Below are 19,310 nucleotides of genomic sequence, written 5' to 3'. Positions count from 1 at the left end.
CTGTAACAGAACCCACTACAGAGTTCCTATATGTGTGCTGTAGATAAGGTTCTTTAAAGAACAAAAGAAAATGACAAGAGAATAATGGATTACCCATTTATACCAGGTTAAAAAAAGTCAGATAAGCAAGTTACAAAGGGTGTGTTGTTACCAATCTTCCTTTGGTGTGCCATGGTATGGTACTATAAATGGTTTGAGATTTCAGGAGTCACAAGAATTGTTAAACTAAGAGATGCTCTCATTGCATAATCTTTATCTATGTAAACTTGCCTTTATTGTTTGCTTGCTTTTCCTTATTAGGAAGTCATACACGATTATTTTAGAAATTCTGGAAAAGTAAGTAAAATATAAAGAAGAAAGAAAATGAATTACCCAGAGTCCTGCCAACCAGAGACAACCACTATTAATATTTTGTCATTTTTCTTCCGGTTTTTATTCTATTGTTTTTGTTTCATTTTTACATAGTTGAGGTTAGTCTATATGTTTTTATATCCTTGACATTTTCCCCTTTTGATATTACATCAAAGTTATTTCTCCTGTAATGATAACTCTAAACACAACTTACAATGGCTGAGTAACATTCTGTATCTCCTGAGATGATTGTTCTCCTTTTAATCTGTTACTGTAGCAAATTATATTGACTGGGTTTTTCTAATGTTAAACTAATCTTGTACTACTAGAATAAACCCAACTTGGGAATGCTATATATATATTTTTTTAATGTGATGCTGGATTCAGTTCATTGATATTTTGGTTACAATATTTACATCTGCTTAAGATTGGTCCAGAATTTTTCTTTCTTGTACGGTCTTTATATAGGCTTTATATGACAGCCTCTTAAAATGAACTGGAACAGCTGATATAGGATTGGAGTTATTTGTCCTTAAGTGTTTGGTAGAACTAGCTCCATGAAGATATCTGGGCTTGAATTTTCTATGTGTGAAGGTTTTTAATCACAAACTCGATTTTTCAGAATAGTTATAGCAATATTCAAGTTTTCTATTTCTTTTTGTGTTAATTTCAGTAAGTTATCTTTTGTTTGGAATTTGTCCTTTTCACCTTCATTTTCACAACTTTTGGTATTGGAATTCCTCAAAATAATCTCATCTTTTTATCTGTTTAACGACTAGAATCTGTAGTATACCTGCTTTTTATTACTGCTACTGTTTGTGTTTCTCTGTTGTTTCTCTTCCTTGTTCTTGGTTCCATTCATCAGAGGTTTAGCAATTTTATTACTCCTTTCAAAGAACCAACTTAGGGTTTTGGTGTCCCTAAATTTCTTCTCTTATCTTTCTTGCTTCCTTTTATTCTCTGTAAGTTTCTTTTCTAATTTTTGTTGTTGAATGCTTAGCTTATTATTTTTTGGCCTTTCTTCCTTTTTAATATATAATTGAAATGTTATAAAATTTCTGTTAAGTACTGCAGGCTACAAATCAAATGATGTTAGGGTAAAACCAGTCCTAGGTGTTGATCTTACCTTTGGTTCAATCTTCTCCCAGACACAGGCTACTCATTATTTTCTATCTTGTGCTCTCTGATGACTTTAGATGATGATTTGCATATTTTAATCATCTTTTAAGTTACCTTCAGTGGGAGAAGCTGCTCACTTAGTCTGCCTTTAGCAAAAGGTGATGCCCTCCCTGCATAATTTGCCAATACAGGGCTATACATAAGTTTTTTGACTACTTTTCCAATGTGAGGTATTAGAATCTAACAACTATCATTATATATAGATCTTCTCTCCTTAAGGTAGAGTTCCAAAAACGGAAATCCTGGGTAAAACATTTTTAGGTTTCATGGTATTTCTGGCTACATTTTATTAACTTGTGATATAGTCACTAGTGTTTGAGTATGTCTATTTCCCTGTATTCTACCCAGCAATGAGGACTCCTTTTGCAACACCTGGCTTACTTGATAGATGAAAAGTGTTGTTTTAAAAAGTTCATAGCTTGAAAACTGAAGGAACAAAACAGCAGCAGACTCACAGACTCCAAGAGGGACTAGCGGTTACCAAAGGGAAGGGGGTGGGGAGGATGGGTGGGAGGGAGGGAGAAAGGGATTAAGGGGCATTGTGATTAGCACACATAAAGTAGGGAGGTCACAGGGAAGGCAGGATAGAACAGAGAAGACCAGTAGTGACTCTATAGCATCTTACTACACTGATGGACAGTGACTGCAATGGGGTGTGTGTGGGGGAACTTGATAATATGGGTGAGTGTAGTAATTACAATGCTGCTCATGTGAAACCTTTATGAGATTGTGTATCAATGATACCTTAATTTAAAAAAGAAAGAAAAAAAAAGTTAATAGCTTGGATAGTTGATATGGATGAATATTTTTACCTGTTTACCACTTACTTGAATTTCTTGGACCTTTTAGAAATCCAAATGATTTTAATTAATTTATTTATATAAGAAACTTAAAGCTGGTTGTAACCAACCTTCTGTGTTCAAGAATTTGCTGTTAAATGCAAAAAGCACATTTCACCTTCCTGGTGAATTTTGTGAGCGCTTCTCCAGAAGAGGGTGTCAGGGGCCCTGGTCAACAAGCAGCAGCTTGGTCTTGATTAGAGAGTCAGTGGCATGACTAAAAAAAATGTCATTCACTCACTCATGCAATCTGTATTGAGCTCCCACAGCACATGGCCCATAGTGGGTGATGAGGGAATATTTGCTGAATTAATGAAGAGCAACTTGGTATGGGTCAGGGACACCTCATAGAACTGACAATCTGCTGAGGGAGATATGCAGTTACACAATACTGAGAAAAAATATAATTACAAACAGAAATATATGCAATGAAGAAAAAGTAGTATGTGTGATGACAGAATATAATGGGGACACAAATAAGAGGTTGATCAGGTTTAGGTGAGGGGGAACAGGGAGATCACAGGTGGCCTCTTTGAAGATATGACACTTAAAACTGAGACAAAGGATGAAAAACAGTTAACCAGAGTGGAGGAAGAACATTCCACAAAGAAGAAACACCTGTGTAAAAGCCCTGAGGCAGGAATGACCAATGAGAGTTAGCTGTTATAATCGCAGCTTTCACATGTCATTTGCCCCTTACTGTCAATGGGAGTACAGAGCACAGGAAGGGCAAAGATTGACAATTCAAACTCTAAAGAGAGAATGAAAGAGATTAACTGGTTTTAAAGAGATTTACAACGGCACTAGGAAGCACTACACTGCCTCCTGTTACGAGTATGCAAATAGAATTTTCTAAAACTTTATGTCTCAACTGAGAGGGCCTATTGTTTTACATAAAAAATACTTTGTCTCAGAAAAGATCTCACGTTTCTAAGCTATTTCCAGGGCTGCTCCTAACCCAGGAAGACACAGTTTAACAGAAAAATATTAACCACAGAGTGCTAAACAAGATGCAGGCTCTACCAAAAAGCATGAAATCAATCATTTCACCCTGGGATATACTTTTGGCACGAAGGCTGAGGTCTGCCTTAGAAAACAAAGTCACTTCAAATCTGCCCCGGGAAGCCAGACCAGTGAGCGCTCCCAAACGCGACTTCTGCGCATGACTGCGCATGACTGCAACGGACAAAGCAGCGCGGAGCGAGGCGGCCAACGTACTGTTCTCGCGGACCAGGCAGAACTCCCACGCGCTCTGGCTCTCCAAAGTGCTCTCCAGGTCCACGGCGACGTTGGGCTCGCACTGCTTCTCCAGGCGGTACTGAGGGCCTGGAAGATCAAAGGGGCAGGAGGAGGGGAGGAAGTCTGAAATAGTGAATTTAACACTGAAAAACACCACATACTGGCCAACAGCTGCTAAAGCATTAGGAACACGCTGATGTCTGTCTTGAGGGTCTGGCTATCCAAAATGGAAAAGTAAGGGTTTTTTTTTTCCCACAAGTGTTCCATATACTTGTCTATTCCATTATCAGGTTTATTTTCTAGCAGTTCACCCCCAAACAAGGTGAGAGGTAGATGGCTTTTGAGCCAGACTGACCTGGAATCACAATGTGGCTACATGGTTTCTCAGATACAAGCAGGTAACCTATTAGCCCTCTGACCCTGTTTCCTAGTATGTAATGTGGGAATACTTATACCTTGAAGGACCGTTGTGAAGATTAGAGATGACAGAGGAAAAATACTTGTTTAGCAATGTACCTGCCTCAGAGGAGGCACTCCTATAGAATTCTTAATAATCATTATGTATTATTATATATGATAGTATTATATATCTATATAATACTATTTTATATTATATAATTCATTATATAATAATCAGTTACATGCAGGAATAAGGTATATTTAGAACTCTAATATGATGACAGCTGAAAAAAAACTTTTTTTTAAAGTAGGTGAGGTTAAAAATATAAATCTCAGGTTTCTGGTTACAAGGATAGACAGTGGCTGCTGATTCATGTTTTTGTTGAAACATTTATGAAAAAACAGACTGAGTGTTAGCAGAGGCCAGGAATACTAGCTATCCTTTGTCACACAGGAGGGTCTAGCAGACCTTAATAAAATACCAGGGCATTTTACACATTTATTCATGTATTTCTTTGTAAACCAAATGCAATCTTGTTCTTCTCAGATAATACCTAATGGGTCAAATGTTCAGACTCGAAAAACTGCTCTCATTGTTAATGGTTATTGAAAAGATCAGAAGCTTGAGAAGCTGTCTTACTATTTTGACTCTGAGAGGCGTGTTTGGTCAGACAGAGTGGTGTAAGAGATCTGAGGAAAGCATCAGAGGCCTTACACGACTCCCAGGCGGACACATATTTTTAGGTATGTTCTTCAGCTGTTGTCAACTTGTTATTCACATCAGTACTTTTCCTCCACCAGTCTAAGGCATGTCATGCATCTAAAGTCATTCTCCTCGCCCATGTTCTGCGTTTATGTGCAGCACTGTAGTTTCACTTCAATTTCATGATCTATCCGGTCTTCTCTCTACATGGTGTTCAATTAGCACTTCTGCCAATTCTCAGGGTTCTTACATACCTCAGTCTTTTTTATACTTATACCTTTAAAACCTTTACTAAGGAGACAATGCTTAAAACACATAACTATTTAAGCAAACACATGCTTAAACATCTATACAATTATTAGAAACCCAACTATACTGGATTCAGGTCAAGAAGGTATTCTATTTCAAAATTAAACTTATATTTAAATTTCAAAAATATTAAGCAAAATTACAGACATACAGGTTAATTCTTAGACTGTGTTACTCATCATCTGTCAGTGACATCTGTCAGTTACCAGGCATGTCTGCTGCTGATCACTGCTGGTGGAAGTCATCACAGGAAAATCATGCCCAGCTAAACTTAAAAGAAAACTTAGCTGGTGAGAGATTCCTATGCACCCTCTCCTTTCCTCTCTCCCCAGTCTCTGACACCTCCTTTCACAGCTGTGGGCCTCTTTATTCCATTAGAAAGAGAAGCGCCATCCCTGAACCTAGAGAGCTTTGGAAGATGCCAGTCTGTTAAGTGATCTTGACTACCCCACCCCCACTACCGCCCAGCAACACACTTTGTGAGGTAACTGACAGCCACCTCTAAATTTGAATTTGCAGTGATATCTGGGTATAAAGGTTAGCTACAAAAATTCATTATTTTATGATAGCCAAAATTCGGTAACAACCTAGATCTAACAACAGGGGGGCTGGGGTAAACAAAATATTATGAAATATCACGAAAATAATAAAAGTGATGGTGTAAAAATATGTAATTTTATAAAACAGGTTTCAGTATGATTGCAATTATGAAAAATATATGTAAATTCATGGGGGAAAAAAAGACCAGAGGTTATTTCCAAAATGTAAATCATGGTGACAGTGGCATAATGAATATTTTTAATTTTTCCTGTTTTTCTCTATTTTTCACATTTTCTATAATAAATAAAGGCTACATTTATAATTTAAAATCATCAGATATGCTACAAGTCCTCCGATTTCTTACCATGCCATTTTCCTGAGGATACTGTAATTACCACACATTGTGGCATCTCTAATGGGTCTTTCATATGCGATAATTTAATCATAACTAGACATGATCTGTTTATGTAGATCAGTATTTTCATCTTAACACAGCAATCTGGCATGCTCACTCTGACTCTGAGTGCAGAGTACAGGGTGCTGGGCTTCTCAAGCTGCCCATCTATCTGACAGCTGGACTCTGTGTAAGCCAGCCACACCTTTCCCGATCACTGGGAGCCACGGCCTGGCTACATCTTTCAGGCTGGTCTCCTTTGCAGACTTTCTCCTTCCAGTCTCTCAGCTGCCTGGGAAACATGGATGAGAGAAACCAGGGGAGGCAGGGAGTACTAAGAAGGGTCCCTTATCCCTAAATACAAGTCCCTACAACACCCTCACAGCCATAGATGCCACCATTCCACATTTACTTTCTTGTTTCTTGGTCTTGCAGGTATTTCTATTGAAACAGATTTTCTGAAAGTGGCTGTAGGACTTTCTTCTTGAAGCCTAATATAATGATGACTCTCACTAGTGAATGACCATTATGAGCCAAACACTCTACATATGTTACCTTACTAACTCCTCACACCAACTCTAAATGACAAATACTATTATCCTCATTTAGCAGATTGGAACTCTAAAGGCTGGCAGGGTGAAGAAGCTTGTGCATGATTACAAAGGTAGGAAGTAGGGAGAAATGCAACCCAAAGGTCTTCGGCTCTGAAGCTTGTGTATTTTGAACCTTTCTTCCTCTTGCAAACTACAAATTACTGGCCAATTATAAAAAAGCCACAGTTTATACCGTAAGTATAGATTTTTGTAGATTTGTGGATTCAGTTGGGTCTGAATCACTTAATTTGTGGTTTCTATAAATTCAAAATGAAAATGATCCGAAATAATTTATTTCAATGAAACCCATACATGCTAAATAACCCACGCTGTGTCTGTATCCTGGATCCTTATGAAGACAGGATCACCTTATCTTTCTATCTGTCCAGGGAGACTCTCTTCCTATCTTTCCTTAAGAATATTCCTGTATGTGCCCGGTTTTGTCAGTAACAGAAATTCTGAGTGTCATCTGCTGTGGGTTTTCCCTGCTCTTTCATAAAAGCTAAAGAACAACTGGGAAAACCCACTTTTGAACTAGGCAAAGGACTGATGGGTTTGACTTTGGGGAAGGTAGGGTGGTTAAGTTGTAAAGGAGACCTGAGATCTAAGCCCAAATGGAAAACTGCCTAATACAAGTAACACCCTTCTCTCCTAACTCTTGCCCAGGCATTGGATAAGATATCTCACACAGAAAGACTTTTTCACACAATTCCCCCTGCAAAAGCTGGAATGGTAACTTCAGGCCATACTGTGTAACAAGGCAGGGTATATATGAGGAGCAATATAGCCTGGCAGTTAAGGTCATGGACTTGGTGCCAGATTACCTGGGGGTCTAGTCCTGGCTGACTAGGACTTGGGCTAACTTACCTAACCTCTCTCAGTTTCTTTATCTATAAAATGGAGATGATAACAGCACCTACCTCATTAGCTGGTCTAAGGATTCAATGATTTCACAGTTATAAAGCAGAACAGTGATACAGTGATACTGTAACTGTCAGCTATCATTATCTGCGTCGCTGGACTGTAACAATACCAGGAGATCTAACATAACAGGGCCTATGTGCTGGGGAGATCATCTCATTTACTCTGTCACCCTAGGATGTGAACAGTATGAATCCCATTTTACAGAGGAAGAAACAGGCTAAATAACTGGCCCAATGTCTCAGAGGAAGTGGTGGGACAAGGATTCATACCCAGGGCCTCCAAGCCTGCACTCTTCACATTATATACGAACCATAGTGCCTCACTCATGACAAGATCTTAGAATGTGTCTGCTGATGATGATCAAGATTATGGCAACCTGGACCCGCTATCTATCAAACTATAGTTTCCACCAAGTGCTTGTTTAATTTTTAGGCAGCTGCCGTGGCAGGGAAGAAAACAGCAGCCAAAACCATTTTTAAAAGACAAGTTGTGAGGTTAGTTTCTATTAATATACTTTTGCCAAAGAAACGATTATATAAAATTTAAAAGGCTTTTTGCACACCAAACAGGACATAGTTCTCAAGGCAACATCCACCTTTCGGTCGCAGCTTCGCACAAAGCCACATGCCCTCTACCTCACAGCAGAGGGGAACACAAAAGGAGGATTCTGGGAAGCGGTTACTCTGCAGTGACAAGAAAACCTGCTCGGGCATTCCAATGATGTGTTTATTGCAGTAATACCATGTCACTGAATGGTCTAGGAACAAAATACCCCTCTGGGCACTTTGGGAAGGCTCCAACTTATAATACCACACAGGACTTTTATGGGATTTTATAAACCTGAGGCAAACATCTCAGCACCGAAGTTTCAAAGAAAATCTGTATTATGTGTTGGGTGGGGTGGGTGGTACATACATGCTCAGTCCTCAATCTCTCTAATCCTTGAAGAGACATAAAAGGTTTTAGCATGCAGTTCATTAAGTTGAGAGCTGGAATCCAGTGGGAAGCAAGTGCTGACGCCCAGAGAGACACAAGTCATACCATCATCTCAATCATTCTGCTGCTTATTTCTACAGACCCCCATGGGAGAAACTTCCTTGGGACCTTGGTAGCAGCCTGCTCTTTTCTATCAACAATTTTACATAAACCTTGCAACTAAGTGATACTGTGTGTCCCTTTCTCCTTTGCCCATTAGGAAGCTCAGCACCAAAGGGGGGTCCCACTGTGATGAATAGACACACATTTCTGTGTCAACCCCCTGGATCTTCATTTTCCTTTAATGTGGTTTTTCAATTCATGTATTTTTAATTCTATTGTACTAATGTATGCATTCCAAATGCTTTTTGGATTGCAGCGAGATATAAAGGAAATACCTATCATTATTGCTGAGCAACAGAACAACCTGTCTAGGGAAAAACGCTAAAGTCAAAAGCTGAACACTTTCACGGATACACCTTCATGTAAACTATTCTCCACATGTATCAGCTTAAAGAGATGTTTTAATCTGAAAGAGCTTCTTGTAGCCTGAAAAAGGTTAAATGGGCAAGTAAGAAGAAAGGCTGGTTTTGAGCAGAAAACTCCTAGTGTTTGTTCCCTCTTGGGGAGTAACACTGCCAGCTATGCATTCTGGGGACATTACTTAACCTCCGTGTATCTTCTCCGTGGTAAAATAAGGATAACAGATCTTCCCTCAGAAGACTGTTGTGAAGATTAAATGAGACAATCCTTGACTTGCTTAGCAAAGTGCTCAATGAGGGATGCTAGTATTGCTAGTATAGGCTGGAACAGAAATAGTTGCAATGAGGCTTAGGCAGATTCCTAGCCTAAGAGTCACAACAGGCTAACAGTCCCATTAAAGGAAGATACATGGTAGCAGGGAATGCTAGCATCATAGCCATGTCCACATCCTTTCTCACATGTGTCCAAGGCAGGGGTCCGGGATGGGAGAAGGTGCATATCTATTTAAACAAGTTTGCTTTTAAGCTATAGGAAGCATATACGATGAGAGACTCGTTCAGCAGCCAGGATTCTTAATGTTCCCTAGTATCTCAGGCTCTACAAATAGTTTAAAACTGATAGGTACATGTTAGAATCCACAGAACAAACCATGACAGCACAGATATCAAAGGATATGTGATGTTACAAAGCCACCCATCTATCCATTTAACAAACATGTTTGAGCATGAACAATGCCTGGACACAGAGATGAATAATCAATGATTCCTGGCTTCAAGCTGGCTGGGGGAGATGGCAAGACACAAGCCAGCAGATAAATTATCGAAGAGCCCAAACCGTGGTCCTCCCCAGGTTAGAGACGAGGTCCTGTGCGGGCACAGAAGAGGGAAACATCTGAACGGAGTCTTGGAGGAGGACTTGGAGCAAGGAGAACGGGGCAGCTGCACATTCCTCCAGGGAGAACAGCACGTGTGAAGGCAAGGAGGTCCTGAAAGCCCACACGGACTAGGGAAATTCAGTGTGGAAAAGGCCTGGGTTCTGTAGGGGTGCGAGGGGAAGGTGGGGCTGGGATGCTCGGCCCAGACCGTCAGTCAAGGTTTAGAGTCTCATAACAACATGCTGACAGAGCAGGGAGTGACGTAATCAGCTTTATATTTTGGCAAGAGTCTTCCTGGGGCATGGTCCGCAATGGTTTCGAGGAGGCTGGTGGCAGGGAGACCCATTCAAGGTAAACTGTGCCAACCTTTGCCTGCTCTATGGCAGGGGCTGGCCGAGTCCCGAGTCCTTTGCTGAGCCAAAGCCATCACTGACAAGCTGATGCTGTCAGCATCAGAGCTCAGACCCAACATCAGCTACTCTAAACTGTCTGCATTTAATGTCAGTTCCATTGCTTATAACTCTTCCTCTAGGGGTGACTATAATCATTTTCTGCTTGATCTTAATATAAGCACTGAATTATAGTCAAGTGATAACTACTGTAGCTTATATCCCCTCTGAGGCTCCAACTGGATAATTTGGAATTTAAATAAAAAAGGAACAAGCTGACATGACAATAAGGTCACATTTTGGCCTCTTCTGAGCCAATACACAATTTGCTCTCAGTGAAACAGCCGAAGATAATCAAATTAAATACAATTCCTATTACAGAAGAAGACCAAGGCTGTTCCAGTAACCAATTCTCCTGCCTAGTTAAACTGCAGAACCTTCAGGAAAGGTTTTGAAAGCATGACCCATCAGTTCTAATTTTTAAAACTTATCCTTTCAGTCAAGACTAGAAAAAGGCCCATTCCAACTTTTATCTTTACTACAAAGTGCTGTTATCTTGGCCTGATGTCAGGAGCTCTATCTCTCTTTCTGCTGACAAGCAGAGACGAGAAAGATAAGATTGGAAACGAATCTCACTTCTCTGAGTAAATAAATAATCAATACTCATCTAAATGTAAATGAGAAGGTAGCCCCCTCTGATAACAGCACTCTTATCAGAGAGCCAATTTTCTTCAGACATTTGGCCTCAACCAAATCACCATCATTCAGCCCCAGCCTAATGGCAAAAAATCGTAACTAAATTGAACCGATCACCAGAGATCAACTAAGTTCGGCCCTGGCCACTTCAGGTTCAAATGTTTGGGAATGCAATTTTGCCCCCATTAACTTTCAATAGCAATGAAGAACAGACTGGTCAAGGGGCCAGTCTATGCAATAAACAAACCCCAGAAAAGGGGCCTGCAGGAGGATGAGGAATGGGTGTGAGTGTATAAACAACACCAGAACTGTAGCAAACCCTAAAACCGTGAAGGGCAGACCAATGCTCTGGGGTGGGGAGAGAGCATTCTTTCCTCTTATCAAAGGCTTGGCTGAAATTGAGAAGACATAAATGTCTTTGCCAGACATGTCTTTGTTGACATGCCCGACGGCAATGGTTAAAATTTATTACAACAAATGTAAATAAAGAAAAAAAGAGATATTAAGAAGCTGCCGCAGCTAAAAATAACCTAAGGTTAGAATGATCAATTTCCTCAAACTAATTTGTATCAGACCTACATCTGACCCAGCTGTGCCACACTGACCTGGTTTTACTGAAATAAGCCTCCGTCTACAAGACAAATCACTTTAAAACCACTGCACTGGGGCTTCCATTTCTTTGCTGAAAGACTCAATTCACTGCTGATGAGAGAGCATTGGGGAAATTATGACCATTATTGATAGGACAGAGAAACCACTTTTACACAGTAGTCTTCAAGTCGACAGAAAGCTTGTGCGGGACCATTAATGAAGGTGTCAGCTAGAATCAGAAATTAAAGACAAAGACTGGGAAAGGACTAATTTTCAGAGCATGTTAAAGACTCTAGACACACAGAAGCAGCAGCCATTCATCCTTTTAAAAATAATAGAACCTAAACAAGGAACAGCTAAGGAGCAAGGTGCTCTGCCTACAATTAGGGAAAGGAAAGGCTTCTTTTTTGCCTGGCCCTGGAGTCCCAGAGCACAGGCTCCCAACATTATCTGCTCCAAATACTGGCCAAAGCAGGTCACATCTGGTGAGAGACAGCACTATTCAAAGTCTCTCCATCTCTGCTCCTGCTGGCAATCTAATCCTAGAAGTTGGACACGTGGTAGGTAGAGCATAGGTTTGGAGTCAGAAAGACTTGGGTTAAAATCTTGGCTCCTCTACAAGCTATGTGACACGCAGTAAGTTAGCTGATCTAAACTTTCATGGACTAATTGCAAAGATTATGTAACACAATGCCTATGGCATAATAAGCACTCCATAAATACTGGTTATATTGTCATACAAATTCAACAAAATCATCAATTTGCCCTTTTTGAAAACAACAGTGACTGATACTGAAGACTTGCTTGGCATTTAACAAAGCACTTTATGTACTGAATCATAAAAGTTTATCAGGTAGGCCCTATTATAATTCCCATTTTACAGAGGACAAAATATATGTGGCGTGGTTTTGTCCTGTGGCCACAGTTAGGCCAGGACACGAATCCAGGTGTGTAATTACAGAACCTGTGACCCTAACCACATTACTATGATGTATTCTAGAAGAAGCATGCTATAATCTTCTTGATCTACGAGTTGAAAAAAAGAACTATAAGGTTGAGATGATATATCAGTTCCAAAAGGAGTAAAGATGCTGTGTAGAAAAAAGGAGGGAAGAGAGAGAAAGTAGTTGGTCTTGTGGGGGTCAAAATTGAGGGCTCCTCCGGCCCTCACAGCAGGCACCTACCTGCCGAGCACTTGATGTGAACACCAGCTGCTTGGTCTGATTTTTTTCAGGGGGAGAGGGACCTTTTTCTAAGTTAAATGATTTACGGAGTTACTGCCTCAATCCACAGTTCTGAAAGTGTGATTTCTTTAGGGTTTAACTATACCCATTTCTAGTCTTGTTACAACTTTTTTATTGCTATAGAAAACATTTACTGGAAATATGTTACTGCTATTACCAGGTCATAAAATAAAAAGAAAAATCGTTTATGTATAGCCATCATTTCCAATCATCAATCAGAAATGCCAAGAGGAGGAAAGGAAAGGGCGTACAGCCGAGATTTCCTTCTTTGTGTAGGAGAAAATGCAGGAGCCTCATAATTCTTTAGAACAAATTTCTTCTTGAATACCCAGCTGCACAGACGGGCTCCTGGGAGGGGCAGGGAGGCACACCTTTTGGCATCTCCCCTCCTCTCTGCAGCGTCGCCGGAATCCCTGTCAGAATCAAGAGCTCTTTCATCCCAACTTTCTGGGGGCCCTGCTTTTCCCAGTGCCTTGGGCATGCTGGATTAGAAACATTTTTGTCTATTTGTCATTGTTCTCCCCCTTCCTACCCCAAATCATGGCACTCTTCAAAGACGGGGGTGGAGGGGTGTTTTTTTTTTTAATCCAACTCTGTATTCCCAGAGCTCCAGCAGAACAACAGGCTCTTTGTAGGTGCTCAATAATCTTTGTTAAATGGAAGGATTTCACCAAGGTGGCATTTAAAATTGAACAACCTTGACCCAACGAAGGAATCTATTCTGAGAAACATTACTCCAAGTACACCATGATATATGTTCAAAGATGTTCACTGCAGTGATGTTTTAATATCAAAAATTGCACACAGTTTAAATATTCTCCAGTAGGAAACTATTAAATAAATTACGGTATGTCTGGACACTGAGATGTTATGTAGCTGTTAAAAAAATATGTTAATGAGACATGGGAAGGTTTCTATAACACATATTAAATTTAAAAAGATACTGAATGGGATAGTGACTGCATTGGGGTATGGGTGGGGACTTGATAATGTGGGTGAATGTAGTAACCACATCGTTTTCATGTGAAACCTTCATAAGAGTGTATATCAATCATACCTTAATAAAAATAAGTAAAAAAAAAAAGATACTGAATGTATAGAGTATGCTAGATTTTAATAAAGCTCCAGCTATATATGCATTTATGAGTATGTTCTTTTGAAAAAAAAACATGCACGCATACATGCACAATCTGGATGGATATGAACTACTCTCACAACTACTCTGTTAACTAGAATTACCTCAGAGTGTAGGATGTGCTAACAGGAAAGACGAAGGCCTTTGCTTTTTACTTTATAGTTCTACCATGTTTGGATTTTTGATGGCAGGCATATATTGGTATTACTTTTGTCATTTAAAATCCACTTTTAAAAAATGAGGCTGAACAATCTTAGGAGATGATTCCAGCTAGATCGGACTAGGGACTGTGGCCTCTGGCTCTTCACTGATTGTGTGGGCTGCTGGGTAGACACCTCAGCCACTGGGGAGCCAGGACTCAAATGGCACAGAGCCTGTCCAGGGGTTCCTGTGGTCCACAGTCAAGCCATGGGGTGGACCATAGAGGCCTCCAGAGATGCTCAAGGGGCTGGGCAGCAAAAGGGAAGAAGACGGGAGCATCTGGGGCCAGGGTGCTGGCACCCAGAGGCTGTTCACAGAGGCCCTGACTGCAGACCAAGACTCAAGCTACTCGTCTGCTGCTCCATCATCCTAGTCTGGACAGCTGTGCTGCCCTGTCCTCCTCATGGATTCTAGATGGGCTGTGGAAAACAAAGGGTGACTCCATACTGTCTGTCTGGCCTGCTCAGACTCCCTCCAAGGTGGTTCTGACGACTTCACTCAGGCTTTAAGACTAGAGGTGGTGTGTCAGGAATCCATTCCTGCGGCCTGGAGGTTGGGGGAGGTCTGGATTTGATCCGTGCCCTAAACTCAATATTGAGTGTGAGTGTGTGTGTGTGTGTGTTCTTGGGGGTGCCCTGTAGCCTCTGCTGACCCCAACACATTTGAGACAGTGTGGTATAATGGTTATAAGCCAGAATGCTTGGGTTGGAATTCCCAGCTCCACCACTTACTAGCTGTGTGACCCTGTGCAAGTTACTTAACCATTCTGTGCCTTACTTTCCCATCTGTAAAAGATAATAACAGCACCTTCTTTTTAGCGTTTCAAGGATTCAGTAAGCCACATGTCTGGGTTGCCATTTCTGCTTTCCAAGCATCACCCAGAGAGGGGGCTTTCCAGTTCTCCAGCAGAGGCTGGAGCATCTAAGGTCTGCCACACTGGTCTCATCTCTCTCCCCTTCCCACTCACACCTAATAACACAATAATCCAGAAATATCATCTGAACTACATGTGCCTCCCTCTGTGTCTCTGCCACACTAGTTCCTCTGTCTGGGATAATTCTCCCTCTCTTTCACCTCTCTAGTATCCATTCTCTCCTACTTAAGGAGTCAAAACTATGCTGAGGTGTCACTGCTTCTGGACTTCTCTGCAACCCATACTAAAAAGATCTCCAGATGGATTTGGACTAGGTATATGCAAGTTGAGGGTGGAGAGCATATTTCAGTATCTCTGCATTCCCAGGATGGCCACAGTACAGGGGGTATTTAGTGAATGTCTACCGACTAAATGAAAGCCCAGACTGCTTGGCTACCACCCTGACTACTTCTTCCTCCAAAGCAGACTTGAAGTTCCACCTCCGTCTGACTCCAGATGTCCCCACTGTTTGGAGACTCTCAGTAGTGCCCCAACTCTCCTGGCGACGGGTGGAGCTGGCGAGCGTCCAGCTGACTCACTCTGGCACTTTGGCCACTGCCTAGAGAATGGAAGACCACTCTCAGGGCCAGTCCTGCCCCCCAACCAGTTCAGTTCCCTCACCCAGGCCTGCCTGCTCTCAACACAGCAACCTGTCCCAATGTGCTTCCCACCAGAGTCCTTTGGGCTACAACACACAGGCCTAAATGGAACCCGTTCAACAGGTAACAAGAAGAGGTAAGTTTTTGTGGACAACCCAAAACTTCAAAACTTGGCGAAGGCTGGAAGCCACTGGGCAGAAGCCTCCTCCACACCACCTCAGGCGGAGGGGGTGTTGAAAGGGGCAGGTGCTTCCCTCCCATGAAGAATGCAAACCCTCTGTATCCTGTCACTGTCTGGTGGTATGAATGCACTTTCCTTGAGAAAGCAGGCTTGATATTACCTGTAAAAAAAGAGATCTTTTCTTTCTTCAAATCCAGATATCACTTGTTAGAGAGGTTTGGAAACCTTTAACACACTGTCCCTCAGCATCCAATTTTTCAATCTAATCTGTTTCTTTTAACTTGAGCCACTGTGACATTACCAAATTTTACGTACAGTTATCTGTTGCTCTGTAAAGAAATACAGATGGTTTTTGTGGGAATAAACAGTAATTTATTTTAAACAATTGTAAAATAGTTTATGGAAACCAGTGGGGTAATGCATTCAAATAAATGCCAAAACTGGCTGATGGGGAGCCAGAGTGCTAAATCACACTGCTGAGGAATTCAGCTGTGGGGAACAGATAGTAAATCCAGAGTGACAGAATTCCCGTGATGGCAAAGGTTTCTGACATCCAGTCCAGTACTCAAAAACCACAGCAGTTCAAACCTGTTTTCCTTAACACAGCCTTGACAGCCAGCAAAATTAGTGAATTTAGTCACAAGCACCTAAGGACAAAAACAAAAAGAAAGAAACAAAAAAGGAGACCTCATTTGTCTGCAGCCTGTTCTGAGCTATATAAAAGTGGTAACTCGAGTCAATGGAGAGCAAGCTGTTTTCAAACATCAGATTTTGTAATGATACACTGGGATCTGAAGACGTTCATTCAAATCTGCTTCTGCCAGAGACTGGCCTGGGTAAACCACATCCTCTCTGAACCTCAGTCTCCTCCTCTGTAAAATGAGGATAATACTTGTACATACAGGCTGTTGAGCAGATTGAGTGAGCAGCCAGGAATGACAGTGTTCTATGAACAGGTGCCAGCGGCCCTGGTGGAAGCGGTTCTAGCTACGGGTGGGACAGTAGGCAGTTGGGCCTTGTATGGCCTCCAACAACTCTCCAAGGAACACCACTGACAAGTGACTGACTTGGTCCTACCTTTCAGGAACAGAGAGAACTCCAGGCACTGTAGATGCAAAGATGATTAAGACTGAATCTCTTCTCTAAGGACTCAGCACAGTGAACAAAGCACCCTCAAGTCTGGAATGCTTCCTACTCAGCCTTCCTGCTTGTCACTGACTTTAAGTCAACTCCCAAGCTCTGCAGAACTCTACCCACGTTAGTCTCTCTTGCATCGCTAATCATCCAGCCCACAGTAATAGTCCCCTAACCCGTCTCCTGGCCCCCAGCAATCCATTCCTCATTGTACAGTCAGAGCGTGCTCTGGAATCAAGCCCTGAAGGTTATCACTTCCATGCTTAAAGCTCTTTGATAAATTTCCCATGGCCCACCCCTTACCCTACTCTCCAGACCTTCTATCCACCCTAATTTCTTGTCCACCTCTGCCCTCTATGATCCAGCCAAACCGGGGTCCTCACTGTTCAGTGCATATGCTTCCTGGTGTCCTGCATCCCTGTCTCGGCTGTGCTGTTCCCTTCACCCACATTGCCTCCTCCTCCAGTCTGTCAAAACCACAGCCTTCCTTTATGGTGACTCCCTAAGTCTTCCCTGACTTCCCTGACTCTGCATCTGCTTTTCTTACGGACCCCCGTAACAACTTCAGGCCGTACCAATTCCCAGATTGGCCTATCTCCTTTCTCCACATGAGGGAAAGTTGAACCACTTAACATTCCCTTCACTGCAGGCTCAGCTCCAAGGCAAGGGGATTTCTGCAATTTCAGGCCAACCAAAACCAAGACCTCCTTTCTTTCACTCTGGCCTTGACCTTCACACCTGATTCAGGTAACTGCCCTTGCCCCTGGCACAGCTCTTCCCAGAGCCCTGTCTTCAGGCCTGGTGCCCTGCTAGGTTCTCAGTGTGCCTCTCTAAAAATTCCGCCTGTTCCCCTCACCCCCATGCCACCGACCTGTCTGATTTCTTTGCGCATAATTCACACATTTATCTCAATTCAACTATACTTCTTCGGTAAAAATGAGGAAGGAAAGAGGGGGAGGCATGATCAAGAGAACAATTTAAAAGTTTGGAGAATTCTATTTGCCATGATTCTCAGTGACTCAATGAACCCCCAAAGAGTGAGTGTGAGACAGGATTCTTATTCATCTTTGCAACTACAGAACTTGTAAATGTCTGATGAATGACTAACTGAATTAATTGGGTGGATGGTGGTGTCTGTTTTCTAGTTCTTCTCGTGGTGTGTCATTCTGTGCCAAGTTTGATTTTAGCACTTAAAGATGTATATTTTTAGTTTTCATCTGTTCTCCTGCTAGGAAAAAAAGCTATGTTGGATTTAATGGAAAAAAAAAAACAAACCCCAAACCCAAAACAGTATGTCAGCCCCTGACAGGCATTTTTAAAGGGATTTTTTTCTAGAGGTAATTTTGACCACAGAATTTTCGTTCACTTGCTGCCTTTATGACCTGACCCTGTAGGGACTGGCTCTTTCTCTGTCCCTGGATGCTGAGCATCATGTGCCTCCCTGGTCTGTACAGCCAGGACCTATAGTTCCCCCTCAGTTCTTGTCCTCGGTATCAACAGCCCTTCCACCCTGCTCCTTGTTTTGGGGGGTCAGGCCCTTCAGAGACTGGCTCCACCTGGCAACTCAGCTCCTCTCTGCCTACCCATCTTCCTTCTAACCACCACCATACCAACTAGGGATGTGCTTCAAGTCAGGACACAGCCTCAGTAAGCACTTTTCTTTTTGTCAGTACTGCCATTTCAGGTCTTGCCTCAATACTTGCCACTAGATTGGTAGGACCTGAATGGCAGGATTCAAACCCCAGCTCCACCAAGCTTTCAGTCCTTGGGAAATTACCTAAGGGCTGTAAGCATTGTTTTCTTATCTCTAAATTGGGGGTGATGATAACTTGTAACTCATGAGTTTTTTTTTTTACATTAACTGAGATAGTTACACATGTAAAGCACTTAGTCTGGCATATAAGCACTCGATATATGGCAACTATTATATTAACACAATTTTGCACATTTCACCATGTTCAACTCTGAACCTATCAGATGAGAGGCTAAATTATGTATCCTTTTTATTTTAAGCCAATTGTGACTTATAAACTAGATGTTAAAATACACTTCTTGTGCTAAACACACAAACAAAAAGGCAAAAGCAATGGAAAAAATGGTAGTAGAGGAGGCCCGGCTGCCAGCCATTTCCTTTCTGGAGCTTTCCTTCTCGTCAGATCTATTATCTGGGAGCTGCGCTGCCCTGCTGGCTTTCCATTTGCCTTGCTAATAACAGTAAATCCAGCAGCTTCCGCTGCAGCTTCCGTCTCCTTCAGCTGACTCTGAGGCCAATCAGCATTTCCTCTCTGCTAATGTCTGATGTTCCCTGGGAAGTCCTGCTGAAGAGAAAATTTATGACAAAAGTTTCTCCAGCTTTTAACCCTTCTGCAGATCCCGCCCCAGAGGCAGAGCGCTCCAGAGGAATGTAGGTCATTCTTACACGTAC

General features: G+C 41.8%; 1 protein-coding gene across 9 annotated transcripts in view; it reads right to left on the bottom strand.

The window, feature by feature from the left end:
* MAPKAP1 (MAPK associated protein 1) overlaps positions 1 to 19,310 on the bottom strand; it is a 243,435-nt gene that overhangs the window by 52,379 nt on the left and 171,746 nt on the right. For 7 of the 9 annotated variants that reach the window (XM_017660194.3, XM_037008157.2, XM_017660193.3 and 4 more), the window contains one exon: positions 3,588 to 3,695. The exons of the other annotated variants lie outside the window; for them this stretch is intronic. In XM_017660194.3, the coding sequence (XP_017515683.1) occupies positions 3,588 to 3,695 (108 nt within the window). The remainder of the gene's footprint in view (positions 1 to 3,587; positions 3,696 to 19,310) is intronic. 9 annotated transcript variants of the gene reach the window in all.

Source organism: Manis javanica, chromosome 2, assembly GCF_040802235.1.
Source record: "Manis javanica isolate MJ-LG chromosome 2, MJ_LKY, whole genome shotgun sequence".
In the NCBI taxonomy this organism is placed as follows: Eukaryota; Metazoa; Chordata; class Mammalia; order Pholidota; family Manidae; genus Manis; species Manis javanica.
Note: the sequence above shows the minus strand (reverse complement) of the source record. Positions and strands in the feature narration are given on the sequence as shown.